The sequence below is a fragment of the Eleutherodactylus coqui genome, chromosome 2, assembly GCF_035609145.1.
Source record: "Eleutherodactylus coqui strain aEleCoq1 chromosome 2, aEleCoq1.hap1, whole genome shotgun sequence".
Taxonomy (NCBI): domain Eukaryota; kingdom Metazoa; phylum Chordata; class Amphibia; order Anura; family Eleutherodactylidae; genus Eleutherodactylus; species Eleutherodactylus coqui.
In genome coordinates, this window is record NC_089838.1 from 45,946,533 (window position 1) to 45,964,217 (window position 17,685).

At 50.8% G+C, this 17,685-nt stretch overlaps 2 protein-coding genes across 3 annotated transcripts; one reads left to right on the forward strand and one right to left on the reverse strand.

The window, feature by feature from the left end:
• Positions 1–137: 137 nt before the first annotated feature.
• RECQL (RecQ like helicase) lies at positions 138–7,654 on the reverse strand. 2 transcript variants are annotated; one of them, XM_066590744.1, is made up of 14 exons: positions 7,407–7,654; positions 4,771–4,953; positions 4,373–4,552; positions 4,195–4,301; positions 3,921–4,119; positions 3,610–3,776; positions 3,112–3,193; positions 2,891–3,039; positions 2,593–2,710; positions 1,755–1,893; positions 1,508–1,599; positions 1,221–1,440; positions 881–1,010; positions 138–786 (listed from the first exon to the last, which is right to left on the reverse strand). In XM_066590744.1, exons 1-14 carry the CDS (start codon positions 7,426–7,428, stop codon positions 622–624), a joined length of 1,953 nt encoding a protein of 650 aa, XP_066446841.1. In that variant the 5' UTR covers positions 7,429–7,654; the 3' UTR covers positions 138–621. The 2 variants fall into 2 exon arrangements, with proteins under 2 accessions (XP_066446841.1, XP_066446840.1); XM_066590743.1 differs by having other exon boundaries at positions 138–789; positions 7,407–7,651.
• A 100-nt stretch (positions 7,655–7,754) lies between these two features.
• Positions 7,755–15,346, forward strand: GOLT1B (golgi transport 1B). Its single transcript, XM_066590746.1, has 5 exons — positions 7,755–7,893; positions 8,584–8,675; positions 9,180–9,358; positions 9,437–9,518; positions 14,865–15,346. The coding sequence occupies exons 1-5, from the start codon at positions 7,869–7,871 to the stop codon at positions 14,901–14,903; spliced, it is 417 nt and encodes a 138-aa protein (XP_066446843.1). The 5' UTR covers positions 7,755–7,868; the 3' UTR covers positions 14,904–15,346.
• Positions 15,347–17,685: the final 2,339 nt, after the last annotated feature.

Below are 17,685 nucleotides of genomic sequence, written 5' to 3' on the forward strand. Positions count from 1 at the left end.
TGGCCGCCAATGGAAAAACTAAAAAAAAAAAAGTTCTGTCTCTTGGAAGGCGAGACGAGAAATGAAAAAGCAATAGAAAACATTTTATAACAATCTCTCCGGGCCTGAAGGAGTTAAAGGATCGTGAGAACCGCACAAGAGGAGCAACATGTTAGCTTTAATAAAAAAAAAAAAAAGTGCATGAAAAACGACTTGTGTTTTTCCCCCAACTACTTGCCCTCCGACACCCTCCGGATGTTACAGTTACATACTTAAGCCAGCGGCGGTTCCCCCATCATTATGTGGCTGTATGGGAAAGGCTTCCTGCAGCGTGGTAGTCGTGGCGCCGCACAACACGCTTCATACCTGGGATTCTTGTAGATAAAACAGAAACAACTTTATGACGACTTCATTGGAATCTACCATTTTCTGTACATAGCGGAGCTGCAGAGACATCTCATCCTCCACCAGTCATCTACGGATATACAGCCCCCGTAGTAATGACTTCCGGCTTCCAGGGGGAACGGTGACGCATCCGCAGCATGAACAACAGCCGAGGAAGGGTAAGTCCCGGACAGCATCATCAGGGGTGACACCATCTGTGCCCCCACCATGGGGGAGGGGCTAAAAGGGGCTCAGGTGTCAGTCAATGACAATTGAGGTGTCAGAGGAGCTGCTGCGGCTCTTCTTTGCTGGTGGGCTACTGAACAGAGACTTGCACTCGCCCTTTCCCTGTGACTTCTTGGTAGTTGTTGGACTCGCCTGCTGGGAATTGTAGTTTGAGGCCCGAGAGGAGGAGGGGCTCCCCTGCTGTGTACACAGAACAAGACTGTAATCATGCAGTGCCAGCGCTGAGCCCAGCAGCTCACACCCTAATCTCCCTGCATGCTGTTTTCGTTACCTTAGTTGCAGCACTTCCAAGCCGTCTCATCTGTAGGACGATGGGGTGCTTCTCGCCGCGCAGGGCGCTCGCTTTGGGCCCCTCCTTCAGGTAGGAGATGGTGGCAAACGCAGTAAAGCTGAAGTCTTCCCTGCGGAGAGAAAACGGCAACAAACCGGAGGATTAAGGGGCTGGTGCACCAGAAATAACATCTTAGGAAGTTCTGCAACCTTCTGTCACTGTAAGATCTCTGCTTCCTGTCAGAATGGAACTGCTCAGCCATGACCATCTACTTGTCCCAGTGGAGGCTTAGTGGCTGGGTAGTAGGGATGCCATGATGGGGGTAGTAGTGGCGCCCTACCGGATGTATTGCTGCAGCAGCAGGTGGGTGATGATCCTCTCCAGTTCACCACGCGGCAGCTTTGGCGGCAGCACTTGGGCGACGCGCAGCTTGGAGGCTCCTTTCCCGCTCCAGGCGTCAATGAGCTTCAGCGGCGTCAGCTTCTCGTCTATCTGCTCGGCGTGACGCAACACCTTCACCACATCTCTGCCGTAATCTGCGATGTCAACCTTTTCACAGTCTGAAAAGAAACCACAAATGAAGCTCCCGAGGCTCCGGCTCCACCCCCTGGTTAGCGACATACTTACTCTTCTCGCTGCGGCAGTTATCACACATCCGGTCACACTGCGCCGAGTCCCAGACCTCATCAAAATGCTGAGCGATAAGGACGCGTCTGCAGCTGTGGAGAACACACACACACACACACACACACACACACACACACGATAAATGGCTCAGGAGCAGCCATACTGGTTAATATCATTACAGGACTGAGGTCATGGAGAAAGAGGCGGAGCCTCACCCCACCAGGCATATAGAACAATGCGCACTCACCTTTTAAAGTCCTGGCAGTATCGGACCATCTCATAGAGCTTCTGCTGCCCAACATTCTCCATGACGACCATCGAACTGATCCGGAAAATGTCCCCAAACCCCGAATATAGTATACAGTCTGCAGGCTGATCGTCCCGCCCTGCAAATACACATCAGTGATGTCACTAGTAGTGGAACATGGACTGCATATCCAGATCCTTATGTTATTTGGCTTGAAAAAGACCTAATTATAGGTCGAAACGTTGCCTATCTTAACTTGGACGCAATAAACATGTTCCTTTGAATGACATAATTTTCTGCATCATTTTTATGCTGCCACCTACTCCATTCTTCTACTTTGCATATTCCATGGGGCTTAGGTCCATAGCCCCTAGGGTGGCTTTGCATTTATTGCCCCCCCCCCCCCCCCCGAGTGGATTTTTATCCCGCGGGTTGCCTTTGCGAATGCTGTGGTCTCCTCTCTTCTACAGCCTACTAGTAGGAGGCGGGACTGTGACTACTTTTAGACATGATCTACAGGCTGGTTGTCAGCAGTAATAGATGGGCGGGGTTGTGACTACTCAGGATATACAGGCAGCTTGTCGACAGTAATAGATGGGGAAGGGGCTATGACTACCTCTCAGACAGGATATACAGGCTGGTTGTCTGCAGCAGTACATACAAGTGTCCCCCCATCCCCCCTGCAGTCCTCGGGCCCCCTTCCCCAACAGGTCGTGTTGTTAGGATTTCCTAAGTATTACAGGCGTCCTCAGACGTTGCCACGGGTGTCCTTACTGTGAGGTACCCTGACAACACGTACTGCTGGGAGTCCCAAACATATGAGGGTGTTGGCCGTTACCCGCTCGTCCGCTCTCTTGATAGTAGTTCTCCATGGATTTGCTCATCGTGTGATGAATTACAAATCTTACGTCCGGTTTATCAATTCCCATTCCAAATGCCACAGTTGCCACAACCACCTAAGGAAGACAAGGGATGGCAGTCAGCGTGAACATGAAGGTAGCCAGACAAGTTACTCCAGTTCCCATACATCTGACCCCGGAGTGAAAACCAGCAGACGGTGATCGGAGAACCGGTCAAGTCTAGAAGTCACCCAGCTGATGCACTGGCCCCGCCTCCTCATATTTAAGTGTACCCGCCTGGATCTTGTTTTCAGTCCAAAGGGTGTGGACTTTGGACTTGTCGCGCGCCTCCATGTTGGCGTGATAGGTCCCGGCGCGGATACCCAGCTTCTGCAGACTAATTGTCACTTGTTCTGAGTCTTTCTGGGAGAAACAATAAATGATTCCTGAAAGAACACAAAGGGTTAATCAGAATTGCGCCTTCAGTGGACGAGGTGAGACATCCCCAGATCAGTCACCTGATTGCTCCTTATAGCGGCCGTTGATCAGCTTCACAATGTCCTCGATGAAGTCGTTGGCGGAGGAGGGTTTGTTGCGAACCTGGAAGGGAAAGCTGGTAAGTCAAACCTGAAGCTGCAGCGCTGCCGTCCGCATGTACCCAGCTGCTGAGGGGCCGGACGGAGGCCACCGCTAAGGGGAGGGGAGAGGAGGGACGCCGCCGCTGATGGGAGGGGGGGGTGGGGAGGAGAAGGAGGGGACAGACGCTCGCAGTAGCACAGTGGGTGACAGGTTTCGGGGGGGGGTTCAGTTGGTACAATGCCTGTAGTCCATGCTCGGGGGAATGGAGTTGGCAATGGTGAAGGGGATATGTAAAGTCATGTGAGGGTCTAGGGTGGGGTGTAAAGCTATGTTGCTGGGGACAGCACTGCTCCACGGGGTTGGGGGGGCCTGGCATCGCGCTGGATGGGTGGCTCCCCAGCGCAGGCAGTTGCTCCCGGCCACTGAACATTTCCTACCTGGTAGAACAGGTTGGGTCTGTTGAAGGAGGCGGTGAAGCGGAGTGGCCGCTGCACACACAGGAGCTTCTGCACATCCTGCAGCACGTGGCTGGTGGCTGTGGCCGTAAGTCCAATCAGTGGTGCATTAGGGAACTGGCGCCTTAGGATGCCCAGCGTCTTGTAGTCTGCAGGTAGAGGACATCATCATCACCACCCCCACTGATCCCTCAGCATCGATCACATCATCACCCCCGCCCTGCTAATACCCTGGCACCGGTTACATCATCATCGACCCCCGCTGACCCCAGCGCCGGTCACTGCAGTCTCACCCGGTCGGAAGTCATGTCCCCACTGGCTGCAGCAGTGAACCTCATCAATTGCGATCCGCGCCAACCGCCCCGCCTGGTATGCCTTCTCCAGCCGCGACATGAACAGTTTACTCTTGGCGATCTTTTCCGGGGTGACGTAGAGCAGCTTTAGCCGGGAGTTCCTGTCAATCATCTCGCTGTGCACCCACTTCACGTGATCCTGCGGCACAGAGGGGTTGAATTAAGCAGCGCCCTGCAGGGGCGTGCCCTCCACAGATCCCGCCCACACACAGACCTTACTGCTGGCAGCGTTTAGAGAGGTGGAAGAGACCGTCAGGCGCTCGAGAACCATTAGCTGATCCTCCATCAGGGACACCAGCGGGCAGATCACCAAGGTGAAACCTGAGAGCAAAACGACATCAATGACAAACAGCTCCACCCGGGGGAGCTGGAGTGCTGCAACTACCACTCACCTGTGGAGCACACTGCTGGCAGCTGGTAGCAGAGGCTCTTTCCGCCACCCGTTGGCATAATCAGAAAGACATCTTTGCCCCCCATCGTGGCATTGATTGTCTCAAGCTGAAGGTTCCGGAAAGTGTTGAGATGGAAGGAATTCTGAAGCTCCTCCTTCACCTTCTGCGACCACGAGAAATCTACAAGGAGACAAGCAATGGTGCAGAATTAGAAGAACGTGGCGGCTTGGTTATGAAAACAGCACTGCCCCACCTGAGCGCAGGTTGTGTGTGGTATTACAGCTCACTCCACAACATTACAGGCAAGGACATCCCTAAAACGGACGACCAATCAGAGCCCTTAGAGAGCTGAGCCTGTTTCGGTTTGTGTGGCCCCTCCCAATATTGACGTTCCGCACCTTCTCTGCTCCAGTCCTCGACAACCTCGGCGCTGGTCGCGGCGTCCTCAGACAGCCTTTGGATCTTGGTCTTCAGCGTTCGCTTCCTCTGCAGCAGCTCCTGCTGTCGCTCCAGCAGCTCCTGGATCTGAGCCTCCACGGCCCGCAGCTCTGCCGTCACATCATCCAGCTGGTCCACCAATGCTGGAGGCGGAGAGAAGAGAGACCCCCTGTCAGCCCCTCCACGTACAATTTGTTCTGGGCGAAGTTTCATTATTCCTTATGTATAAGGCTTAGCTCCACCCCCTGCCAGTCATATGACCCAACAATCAACCCCCACAATGCACTGGGAAGTCCAACACTAAAGTTTGCTTCTTATTCACAATAAGCTTTTTTTGTGTTTTTATCGTCTGCTAACAAGAACGTATCCAATGACCGCAGGGCGGCACCGGAAACTGCGCAAAATGACAACTGGGTGTTAACCCCTTAGTGACGCGGCCTGAAGATGGCTCATTTCTGGGGAGGTTTCATCTCCACTCTTCAGAAGCCATAACTTTTTCCATTTGCGTGGCCGGAGCTCCGTGGGGCCGCGTGTTTCCTGCAGGACGAGCTGCAGACAGATTTTTCTGCTCATTTTTCTTTTCTATTGCTTTTTTTGAGAGGATAAATGAACAATAAAATAATTTTGTCTGCATTATTTTTTTTCAGTAGTGTTTGCCGTTCAGTTCATCGTACGTCTTGTCACGGATGGGACAGTGAAATGTGTTTGTTTTTTTCCCATTTCTATTAGACAACTTTCACACGGGCGACGCAATATCGCATCTGTGTTATGTGCGATATCACTGCGTTTTCTCGCACCAATTGTGTAATATAAGCCCAGGCTGCATAGAAGAAAAAAAGGAAATATATCCCCTAAAGAGGCGCTGTCCGGCTCTGCTGCACGCGTATAACTAAATTCCACACCACCTCCACACAATTCGCAAACTGATTGGCTGTTTGGATTTACTCATTCACAGTGATTGGTTATTTGGGTTGGCTGATTCACAGTGATTGGATGCTTATGTTGGCTCAAGTAGAGGTGGTGTGGTATAGGGATATATGCCTGCCGCACGTCTCCCGAAGCTGCCCAGCAGACTTGCTAGAAGTTCTCTGCAAGAGTTTCCTGGTCAGATTTAAAATCTCCACCTCCAGGAAGCTCTGCCTCTGATTGGTTCTCGAGCGCTGAGGCTCAGCCAATCAGAGGCAGAGCTTCCTGGAGGTGGAGATTTTTAAACTCCTGACCAAGAAGCTCTGTTGGAGAACTTCAGGAAAATCTGCGCCTCTTAGGTGATGTTTTTTTAATGCAGCTAGGGCTTCTTTTAAAGGGGTTCTGTCACTAAAAAAGGAAAAATGCTCTACTTATCTATTCCTCCCCCATCAGTCTACTTACCAGATCTTCACCTCCCTTATCTTCTCCTGTTTCCTGCAGTCCAGGGGCTCACTTCACCTCCAGCTGCCTGATTCTTCTCCTTCCTGTGAGGTTATGTACATTAGGTTGGCAGACTGCCAATGTAGTTATGTCACAGCTCACAGGCCAGCAGGAGGACTGCCTATCTTCTTCAGAGATTGCTCATGTGAGCTGTCTCTGAAATGATTACAATTCCTTCCTAGGCAGTGAAGCTACAGCACAGGGACATGGCCTTCACTGACCCAGCTGGAAGGAATTTGTGATAACCAGCCCTCATAACAAGCTGGTCCCAGCCTGCAGTGAGCTGACCTGGGGCACTGGAGAAGCTCAACCAGGAGAAGATGTGATAAGGAGACAGACAGGGAAGGAATAGGTAAGTTTAGATATTTTTTTTTTAAATCACAAAACCCCTTTAAGGCTTTTACAGTAGGATTTCTACTGTAAAAGTTGCATCGCACAAAACCTCCCGTTTTCGTGTGATGCAACACAAAGGAAGGCTCCAAAACATCGCAGATCGTGGCTGCATAGAGAACGCTGTGATTTTGTATTCTAGCAATGTCGCAGCCTACAAAACCACTTGTGCGAGAACCCATTTAAAACAAGGGGCTTCACAAAGATGGGATTTGTAGAGAGGTCGCATTGCGACACCTAAAGTGGATTGGACCTGCGGTATGAAGGGGCGGCCAACACTCGCATGCCATGCTGTGCGCCAGCGGGCAGCGCCGCCATGTCTACAGAATGCTCTGCTACTGATAGTGCAGGGACCACAGCCAAAGCAAACCACACCACTGACTGATAACAGAGACTGCAGGACTCTAGATCTGCCTGTGGCCCCTCCCAGGGCTGCCACACGGGCATGCAGTCCAGCCCCTCCCGCCCCGCACGGTCACACGGTGGGGCAGCATCCTGGTCAGACGCCTGTTCAGGTCAACAGAAGTGCGAATCACCGATATATGCGACCCGCATTTACGCACAACGGCGGGAGATCTGCAGGAACTTCTTGCTGTTTTTTGGGGGGTTTTTTGCACGCATAAGACATCACAACACAGATTTGGTCCACGAAAACTGCTTCCGGCCGCGGACTCAGGAGAGGAACCGTGTAAGGAGCCGCTCACTCCGCATTGGTTCTCGCTCTTCGCTGCGGTTTATTACGTTCTCCTCGTTAGCAAAGGCGATTTGTGGTGAAGAACCCGCTGGGAGGCGTACGCACCTGGCAGCTCGTCGGTCGCCATGTTCTGTGGTCAGTCACTGCAAGAGATGAGCGGTCACACAATTATCACCAGCGAGGCCGGACTGCTGGTCACCAGACTCTTCGATAGACCTGCATGGAATACCAGCCTAGTGTAGAACTACTTAAAGGGCGACTGCGCCCACACGAGTCATTCCCGCTCCTATCCGCCACTCCCGGAATAACGCCGGCACAGCTGTTATACTGTCCAATCACAAAGCTGCGCCTGCTTTATACGTCGCAGCAACCGCCGCTCCGGATTGGTCAAGCTCACACAGCCACTCTGGTATCCGATTGGCCCGCTGATGGGCGGGGCTCGAGACTCTGGAATCTGATTGGCTGGCGGCTCGGCGCTGCGCTGCGTGTTTCCGGAAGACGTGGCCGTCGCCTTCAGCCGGTTCCGCCGCCTCGTGAGGTCCCGCAGTCACCGGAGGAGCCGCCGTCATGATCTCCCTCACCGACACCCAGAGTAAGACGTCAAGTGCCAGACTGCATGCTGGGGGTTGTAGTCCCGGGAGCTCTGGCCATCCATTCTGCGGAGTCGTCTGCAGGGGCCACACAGGGGGCCCAACGGGCTGCTGCTATCCGCTGGACTCGGTGCTTCAGTTCTTCTTTAGGACCTCTGCTTGCTGTCAGTGACTCCCAGGCTCCATGATCTGGCGCTGCGGATCTCCTCGTAGATCTGGGATCGCCGCCGCCATCTGTGGTTTCCGCACCAACAGTCTGTTCTTCCACAACACGGGTTCTAAAATTCGCATGTAGATAACTCGTTGTGGACCGGCGCCAACAGTCATGGCGTTTCGCGGGGTGCCAGCCCTGTGAAATGTTACCGTGTGAAGGCAGAGCAGGCACTGGTAGACGATGCTCCGCGCTGACACACTGATGTCGCCTCCACTCACTGACAGCAAGCTGAGGGAACAGTGAGGAAATCAATTACAAAGTCCAGCCAGGAGCGAGAAAGTGGGAGGAAGCCTCCGCCAGATGATGCTGACATCACATTCACAGCCTGTGGTGGGGGTGGAGCCTGAGCAGCACAGCGATGATGTCACAAGCCACTGGTCCCGCCCCAACCACTCATGTCAACGTCCTGTGGGAGCTCCTCAGGGGCGACACCATCATAGATCAGCGGCGCCTCTCACCCTCCCCCTTCTCTTCGCAGAGATCGGCATGGGCCTCACTGGCTTTGGCGTATTCTTCCTCTTCTTTGGGATGCTGCTGTTCTTCGACAAAGCGCTGCTCGCCATCGGAAATGTGAGTGTAGCTTTGAAGGTGACTGGAGGATTAGACATGATGTAACCAGAACAGTGACTGCAGCTCTAGAGGTGAATAGAGGATAAGACATGATGTAACAGCAGAATAGTGACCGCAGCTCTAGAGGATAAGACATGATGTAACAGCAGAATAGTGACTGCAGCTCTGGAGGATGAGACATGATATAGCAGCAGAATAGTGACTGCAGCTCTGGAGGTGACTGGAGAATAAGACATGTTGTTAGAGCTGTATAGTGACTGCAGCTCTGGAGGATAAGACATGATGTAACAGAAGAATAGTGACTGCAGCTCAGTATGTGACTTGGGGATGAGACAGGATATAACAGCAGAATAGTGACTGCTGCTCTAGAGGATGAGACATAATGTAGCAGCAGAATAGTGACTGCAGCTCGGGATGAGACAGGATATAACAGCAGAGTAGTGACTGCAGCTCTGGAGTACGACACATCTCAGGACCGGGTCTCTCATGCGGCGTCTCTTGCAGGTCCTCTTTGTTGCTGGTTTGGCATTTGTCATCGGGCTGGAGAGAACATTCCGCTTCTTCTTCCAGAAGCACAAGGTGAAGGCGACAGCGTTCTTCCTGGGGGGGGTGCTGGTGGTCCTGGTCGGGTGGCCGCTGGTGGGGATGGTGCTGGAGATCTACGGCTTCTTCCTGCTCTTCAGGTAATGTGGGTGCGGTCAAGGTGTTGGGGGCGTGGCCACAGGGATTGTGGGTTCTTACGACTGTTCTTTGTCTTGTAGAGGGTTCTTCCCGGTGGTGATCGGCTTCATACGGAGAATTCCCGTCCTGGGATCCATTCTGAACCTGCCCGGGATCAGCTCGGTGAGCGCTACTATCATAGACTGTACCCTCCTGCAGGGGGCGCTGTATCTATGTGGTTAGGTGTATCAGGTCCCCTCTGAGTGTCAGCATAGAAGCCCCCAGCAGATGGCGAGGCTCCGTCTCTATTACTTGAGGTGGGTGGGGGGGCTAAATGTACCAAATTGTATTGCAGCAAAATTTTGGTTTAAACTAAGCTTCCACCGCTGGGGTTGCGTTCGATTAAGGAAGGTGACTTGTAGTGTAGCTCCTCCCATCCCTGGGGGCTTTGACTAGGGCGGTTACCTGTAGTGTAGCTCCTACCACCCCTGGAGGTTTTGATTGAGGGAGGTGACCTGTAGTGTAGCTCCTCCCACCCCTGGGGGTTTTAGTTGAGAGAGGTGACCTGTAGTGTAGCTCCTCCCACCCCTGGGGGTTTTGATTGAGGGAGGTGACCTGTAGTGTAGCTCCTCCCACCCCTGGGGGCTTTGATTGGGGGAGCTGACCTGTAGTGTAGCTTCTCCCACCCCTGGGGAGTTTTGATTGAGGGAGGTGACCTGTAGTGTAGCTTCTCCCACCCCTGGGGAGTTTTGATTGAGGGAGGTGACCTCTACTGTAGCTTCTCCCACCCCTGGGGGCTTTGATTGAGGGAGGTGACCTGTAGTGTAGCTTCTCCCACCCCTGGGGAGTTTTGATTGAGGGAGGTGACCTGTAGTGTAGCTTCTCCCACCCCTGGGGAGTTTTGATTGAGGGAGGTGACCTCTACTGTAGCTTCTCCCACCCCTGGGGGCTTTGATTGGGGGAGCTGACCTGTAGTGTAGCTTCTCCCACACCTGGGGGCTTTGATTGGGGGAGCTGACCTGTAGTGTAGCTTCTCCCACACCTGGGGGCTTTGATTGGGGGAGCTGACCTGTAGTGTAGCTCCTCCCACCCCTGGGGGCTTTGATTGGAGGAGCTGACCTGTAGTGTAGCTCCTCCCACCCCTGGGGGCTTTGATTGGAGGAGCTGACCTGTAGTGTAGCTCCTCCCACCCCTGGGGGCTTTGATTGGAGGAGCTGACCTGTAGTGTAGCTCCTCCCACCCCTGGGGGCTTTGATTGGGGGAGCTGACCTGTAGTGTAGCTCCTCCCACCCCTGGGGGCTTTGATTGGGGGAGCTGACCTGTAGTGTAGCTTCTCCCACCCCTGGGATGATGATGGCATCTAGAAGTTGTGGAACCATTCAAGAAAAATGTTCAACATAAAACTGTGAAGACATTGAATATCCCCCATCCAAAAAACGGTATCATCAGAAGACCCTGGAGAGATGCATGTGCAGAAGGAACAAGGCCGACCGTACTGCATGCTGGAGATCTACGGGCCCTTAGGCGGCGCCGCATTATATACAGACAGGATTCTGTACTGCCAATCGCTGCAGGGCACAGGAATATTCCAGAAATCACTATCTGTGAACGCAGTTCTCTGTGAATACAGCTGTATTCCAACACAATCCAGAAACGCCGGCGTCTTCTCTGGGCCAAAGCTCATTTACAATGGACCGAGGCACAACGGAGAACTGTTCTGTGGTCAGAGGAGTTAGAATGTAAGTTCTGTTTGGTCACCACAGACGCCCTGTAATGTGGACTCCAGAGAGTGACCCACCCAGCTTATCAGCGCCCAGTCCTGCCTCTCTGTGGTGAATGGGGATGGTGTTACTGTCTATGGCATGGGCAGCGCACATTATCAATGCTGACAGTATATAGAGCATGTAAAACTACATATGCTCCATCCAGGCAACATCTCTTGGGGAAGACCTTGTATATAACAGCAGGACGATGCTAAGCCACCTACTGCATCCATTACAGCAGCATGGCTGCCCAGAAGAAGGGTCCAGGGAGGGGAGGGAGTTTCCCAGAAGAAGGGTCCAGGGAAGGGAGGGAGTTTCCCAGAAGAAGGGTCCAGGGAAGGGAGGGGGCTGCCCCCAGAAGAAGGGTCCAGGGAAGGGAGGGGGCTGCCCCCAGAAGAAGGGTCCAGGGAAGGGAGGGGACTGCCCCCAGAAGAAGGGTCCAGGGAAGGGAGGGGACTGCCCCCAGAAGAAGGGTCCAGGGAAGGGAGGGGGCTGCCCCCAGAAGATGGGTCCAGGGAAGGGAAGGGGCTGCCCCCAGAAGAAGGGTCCAGGGAAGGGAAGGGGCTGCCCCCAGAAGAAGGGTCCAGGGAAGGGAAGGGGCTGCCCCCAGAAGAAGGGTCCAGGGAAGGGAAGGGGCTGCCCCCAGAAGAAGGGTCCAGGGAAGGGAAGGGGCTGCCCCCAGAAGAAGGGTCCAGGGAAGGGAAGGGGCTGCCCCCAGAAGAAGGGTCCAGGGAAGGGAAGGGGCTGCCCCCAGAAGAAGGGTCCAGGGAAGGGAGGGGGCTGCCCCCAGAAGAAGGGTCCAGGGAAGGGAGGGGGCTGCCTCCAGAAGAAGGGGAGGGGGAGGGGGCTACCCCTGAAGAAGGGTCCAGGGAGGGGGCTGTCCCCAGAGGAAGGGTCCAGGGAGGGGGGGGGGGGCTGCCCAGAAGAAGGATCCGGGGGGAGGGGGCTGCCCAGAAGAGGGGTCTAGGGGGAGGGGGCTGCCCAGGGGAAGGGGGTAGGGGGCTTCCCAGAAGACGGGTCCAGGGGCACCGACCGCCTGCAGTCCAGACCTTGCACAGCATACTGCATCCATTACAACAGCATGGCTGCCCATAAGAAGAGCCCGGTGGGGACTGCACAGAAAGAGTCCGGGGAAAAACTGCAGTCCGGACATTCCACCAATAGTAAACATTTGGCACATTATGCAGTGAAAAAAATAGTAAAGACGCCCAGGACTGCGGAGAAGCCAGAATCCTACATCAGACAAAAAGGAGACAACATTCCGAAACTAGCAGTCTCCTCCCCTACCAGAAGAAGGGATGCTACACAAGGACAGACAGGACCCCGCCCCAACTTCTGTGAGATGTGTTGCTGTCACCAGTCCAGTGTCTAAATCTGTTATCCCCCCCCCCCCCCCCCCCCCCAATGTGTTCTACGATGGATGACACATCATTACATTATACACAGGGCCCAAAACTGTTCGCAAGTGGGGTTGTATACTGATGGGCGGTGCCCAACAGTGTAGCCTTTCCCGTTCCTGGAATAATAATGGCGGTGTCTGGATGGTAATGGGGGGCATATATTTATATTCCACACCACCTCTGCTCGAACCAACCCAAACCACCAATGACTGTGAATCAGCCAACCCAAACAACCAATCACTGTGAATCAGCCAACCCAAATAACCAATCAGGTTGCAGAGCAGAGGTGTTGTGGAATTTACTAATATGCCAATGGGAGAGGTTACCTGTAGTGTAGCTCCTCCCACTCCTAGGATGATGGTAATGGGAGGTTACCTGTAGCATAGCTCCTCCCACTCCCAGGATGATGCTAATGGCGGAGGTAACCTGTAGCATAGCTCCTCCCACTCCCAGGATGATGCTAATGGGGGAGGTTGCCTGTAGCGTAGCTCCTCCCACTCCCAGGATGATGCTAAAGGGGGAGGTTGCCTGTAGCATAGCTCCTCCCACTCCCAGGATGATGCTAATGGGGGAGGTTGCCTGTAGCGTAGCTCCTCCCAGGATGCTAATGGGGGAGGTTGCCTGTAGCGTAGCTCCTCCCACTCCCAGGGCGATGCTAATTGGGGAGGTTGCCTGTAGCGTAGCTCCTCCCAGGATGCTAATGGGGGAGGTTGCCTGTAGCGTAGCTCCTCCCACTCCCAGGGCGATGCTAATTGGGGAGGTTGCCTGTAGCGTAGCTCCTCCCACTCCCAGGGCGATGCTAATGGGGGAGGTTGCCTGTAGTGTAGCTCCTCCCACTCCCAGGATGATAATGGGGGAGGTTGCCTGTAGCGTAGCTCCTCCCACTCCCAGGATGATAATGGGGGAGGTTGCCTGTAGCGTAGCTCCTCCCACTCCCAGGATGATAATGGGGGAGGTTGCCTGTAGCGTAGCTCCTCCCACTCCCAGGATGATGCTAATGGGGAGGTTGCCTGTAGCGTAGCTCCTCCCACTCCCAGGATGATAATGGGGGGGTTTGCCTGTAGCGTAGCTCCTCCCACTCCCAGGATGATGCTAATGGGGAGGTTGCCTGTAGCGTAGCTCCTCCCACTCCCAGGATGATGCTAATGGGGGAGGTTGCCTGTAGCGTAGCTCCTCCCACTCCCAGGATGATGCTAATGGGGGAGGTTGCCTCTAGCATAGCTCCTCCCACTCCCAGGATGATGCTAATGGGGGAGGTTGCCTCTAGCATAGCTCCTCCCACTCCCAGGATGATGCTAATGGGGGAGGTTGCCTCTAGCGTAGCTCCTCCAACTCCCAGGATGATGCTAATGGGGGAGGTTGCGTCTAGCGTAGCTCCTCCAACTCCCAGGGCGATGCTAAAGGGGGAGCTAGCGAAGCTCCTCCCACTCCCAGGGCGATGCTAAAGGGGGAGCTAGCGAAGCTCCTCCCACTCCCAGGGCGATGCTAAAGGGGGAGGTTGTCTCTAGCGTAGCTCCTCCCTCTCCCAGGGTGATGCTAAAGGGGGAGGTTGTCTCTAGTGTAGCTCCTCCCTCTCCCAGGGTGATGCTAAAGGGGGAGGTTGCCTCTAGTGTAGCTCCTCCCACTCCCAGGGTGATGCTAAAGGGGGAGGTTACCTCTAGTGTAGCTCCTCCTACTCCCAGCGTTATGCTAAAGGGGGAGGTTGCCTGTAGTGTAGCTCCTCAAACACTGCATTGATAATGATGGTTGGCGGTACTCTTTCTAGCTCCTCCCAACGCTTGAGTGACGCTGTGAGGGGAGGCTACTTGTAGTGAGTGTAGTGCCTCCCAATTCTGGCAGTCACAGAGTGTGTATGATGGTAGAAGGGAATACGAGGCCCCGCCCCAATGACTACTCAGAAGACATTGTAATGCCATTCTGTAGATGGAGAAATTCACAAAGAACCTTTTTTTTCTCCCCACTTGTAAAGCCGCCATAGCGTGACGCGGAGCGCGGTGTGGGTCAGTAACGCCTCTTCTCTATCATTCCTGCTGCATGGGAGCTGTGTACGTGTCATCCCTGTCACCGGCCGAGGCTACAGCCAAGAGGCGACTAATGGCGTGCAGCAGAGCGCTCCACACCACTGTGCACTGAGGAGATGAAAATGGCGCAGTTAAGGCTTATGTGGAGCGCAACGGTGACTAACTGCTCCCACAATACAGTGTAACAACCATTGTCGTCCTGTGTTGTGCTGCATGAGAGCCGGAGCTGGCTGTAGCCGCAGCGCCGCCATTTTTCCAGGGCAGCTGAATTAGACGTGTAGTTCCAGTAGACGCGAAATTGTTAGATTGCGGTTTGTGTCACATGATCTATTTCTTCTCTTTTAGCTTGTAGACAAAGCCGGAGAGAGTAACAATATGGTGTAAGCGGCGGCGCAGAAGGCGGAGCCATCCAGGGACACAACGCTGTACAGCCTGTTACGATCAGAGCCATTTCTGGACTTTTATTCATCACATCCGGTGGGCGGAGCCAGAAATGCCATTGAAATTCATGGACAAAACTTTATTTACAAGACGCTGTTGTTGTTTTTTTGTTTTTTTCATTTATAAATCTGCCTGAAGTCGCTGAATCTGTGGCGACCGCGGCGCCATCAACTGTGTACTGCACTACGGACAGAAATAAAGGAAGATTTTTTTATTTATAGAAAAGTGGAAAAAATCCGCAACACTCCTGTTACTTCTACTAGCCAAGACATGCACGGACGCCACGCCGGATCCCGTCATTTTTAGGAAGTTCAATAAAAACGGATTTATTAAAAAAAAATCTGAATATTACTGCAAATAAATATTTTGTAAATATGATCGTAAAACGGAGCCTAAATATTATATGTGTGTGAGGAGCGGTATTATAGTAGTTACATTCTTGTACTTAGGGGGCAGTATTATAGTAGTTATATTCTTGTACATAGGGAGCAGTATTACAGTAGTTATATTGTACATAGGGGGCAGTATTATAGTAGTTATACTCTTGTACATAGGGGCAGTATTATAGTAGTTATATTCTTGTACATAGGGGGCAGTACTATAGTAGTTATATTCTTGTACATAGGAACAGTATTATAGTAGTTATATTCTTGTACATAGGGGGCAGTATTATAGTAGTTATATTCTTGTACATAGGGGGCAGTATTATACTAGTTATATTCTTGTACATAGGGGGCAGTATTATACTAGTTATATTCTTGTACATAGGGGGCAGTATTATACTAGTTATATTCTTGTACATAGGGGGCAGTATTATACTAGTTATATTCTTGTACATGGGGGGCAGTATTATACTAGTTATATTCTTGTGCATAAGAGCAGTATTATAGTAGTTATATGCTTGTACATAGGGGCAGTATTATAGTAGTTATATTCTTGTACATAGGGGCAGTATTATAGTAGTTATATTCTTGTACATAGGGGGCAGTACTATAGTAGTTATATTCTTGTACATAGGGGGCAGTATTATAGTAGTTATATTCTTGTACATAGGGGGCAGTATTATACTAGTTATATTCTTGTACATAGGGGGCAGTATTATAGTAGTTATATTCTTGTACATAGGGGGCAGTATTATACTAGTTATATTCTTGTACATAGGGGGCAGTATTATACTAGTTATATTCTTGTACATAGGGGGCAGTATTATACTAGTTATATTCTTGTGCATAAGAGCAGTATTATAGTAGTTATATGCTTGTACATAGGGGCAGTATTATAGTAGTTATATTCTTGTACATAGGGGCAGTATTATAGTAGTTATATTCTTGTACATAGGGGCAGTATTATAGTAGTTATATTCTTGTACATAGGGAGCAGTATTATAGTAGTTATATTCTTGTATATAGGGAGCAGTATTATAGTAGGTATATTCTTGTACATAGGGGGCAGTATTATAGTAGTTATATTCTTGTACATAGGGGCAGTATTATAGTAGTTATATTCTTGTACATAAGAGCAGTATTCTAGTAGTTCTATTATTGTACATAGGAGCAGTATTATAGTAGTTATATTCTTGTACATAGGGGGCAGTATTATAGTAGTTATATTCTTGTACATAGGGGCAGTATTATAGTAGTTATATTCTTGTACATAAGAACAATATTATAGTAGTTCTATTGTACATAGGAGCAGTATTATAGTATTTATAGTCTTGTATGTAAGAGCAAAATTATAGTAGTTATATTCTTGTACATAGGGGGCAGTATTATAGTAGTTATATTCTTGTACATAAGAGCAGTATTATGGTAGTTATATTCTTGTACATAAGAGCAGTATTAAAGTAGTTATATTCTCGTACGTAGGAGGCAGTATTATAGTAGTTATATTCTTGTATATAGGGAGCAGTATTATAGTAGGTATATTCTTGTACATAGGGGGCAGTATTATAGTGGTTATATTCTTGTACATAGGGGGCAGTATTATAGTAGTTATATTCTTGTACATAAGAACAGTATTATAGTAGTTATATTCTTGTACATAGGGGGCAGTATTATAGTAGTAATCTTGTATATAGGGAGCAGTATTGTAGTAGGTATATTCTTGTACATAGGGGGCAGTATTATAGTGGTTATATTCTTGTACATAGAAGTCGTATTATAGTAGTTATATTCTTGTACATAGGGAGCAGTATTATAGTGGTTATATTCTTGTACATAGGGAGCAGTATTATAGTGGTTATATTTTTGTACATAGGGGGCAGTATTATAGTAGTTATATTCTTGTACATAGGGGGCAGTATTATACTAGTTATATTCTTGTACATAGGGGGCAGTATTATACTAGTTATATTCTTGTACATGGGGGGCAGTATTATACTAGTTATATTCTTGTACATAGGGGGCAGTATTATACTAGTTATATTCTTGTGCATAGGGGGCAGTATTATACTAGTTATATTCTTGTACATAGGGGGCAGTATTATACTAGTTATATTCTTGTGCATAAGAGCAGTATTATAGTAGTTATGTTCTTGTACATAGGGGGCGGTATTATACTAGTTATATTCTTGTGCATAAGAGCAGTATTATAGTAGTTATATTCTTGTACATAGGGGCAGTATTATAGTAGTTATATTCTTGTACATAGGGGCAGTATTATAGTAGTTATATTCTTGTACATAGGGGCAGTATTATAGTAGTTATATTCTTGTACATAGGGAGCA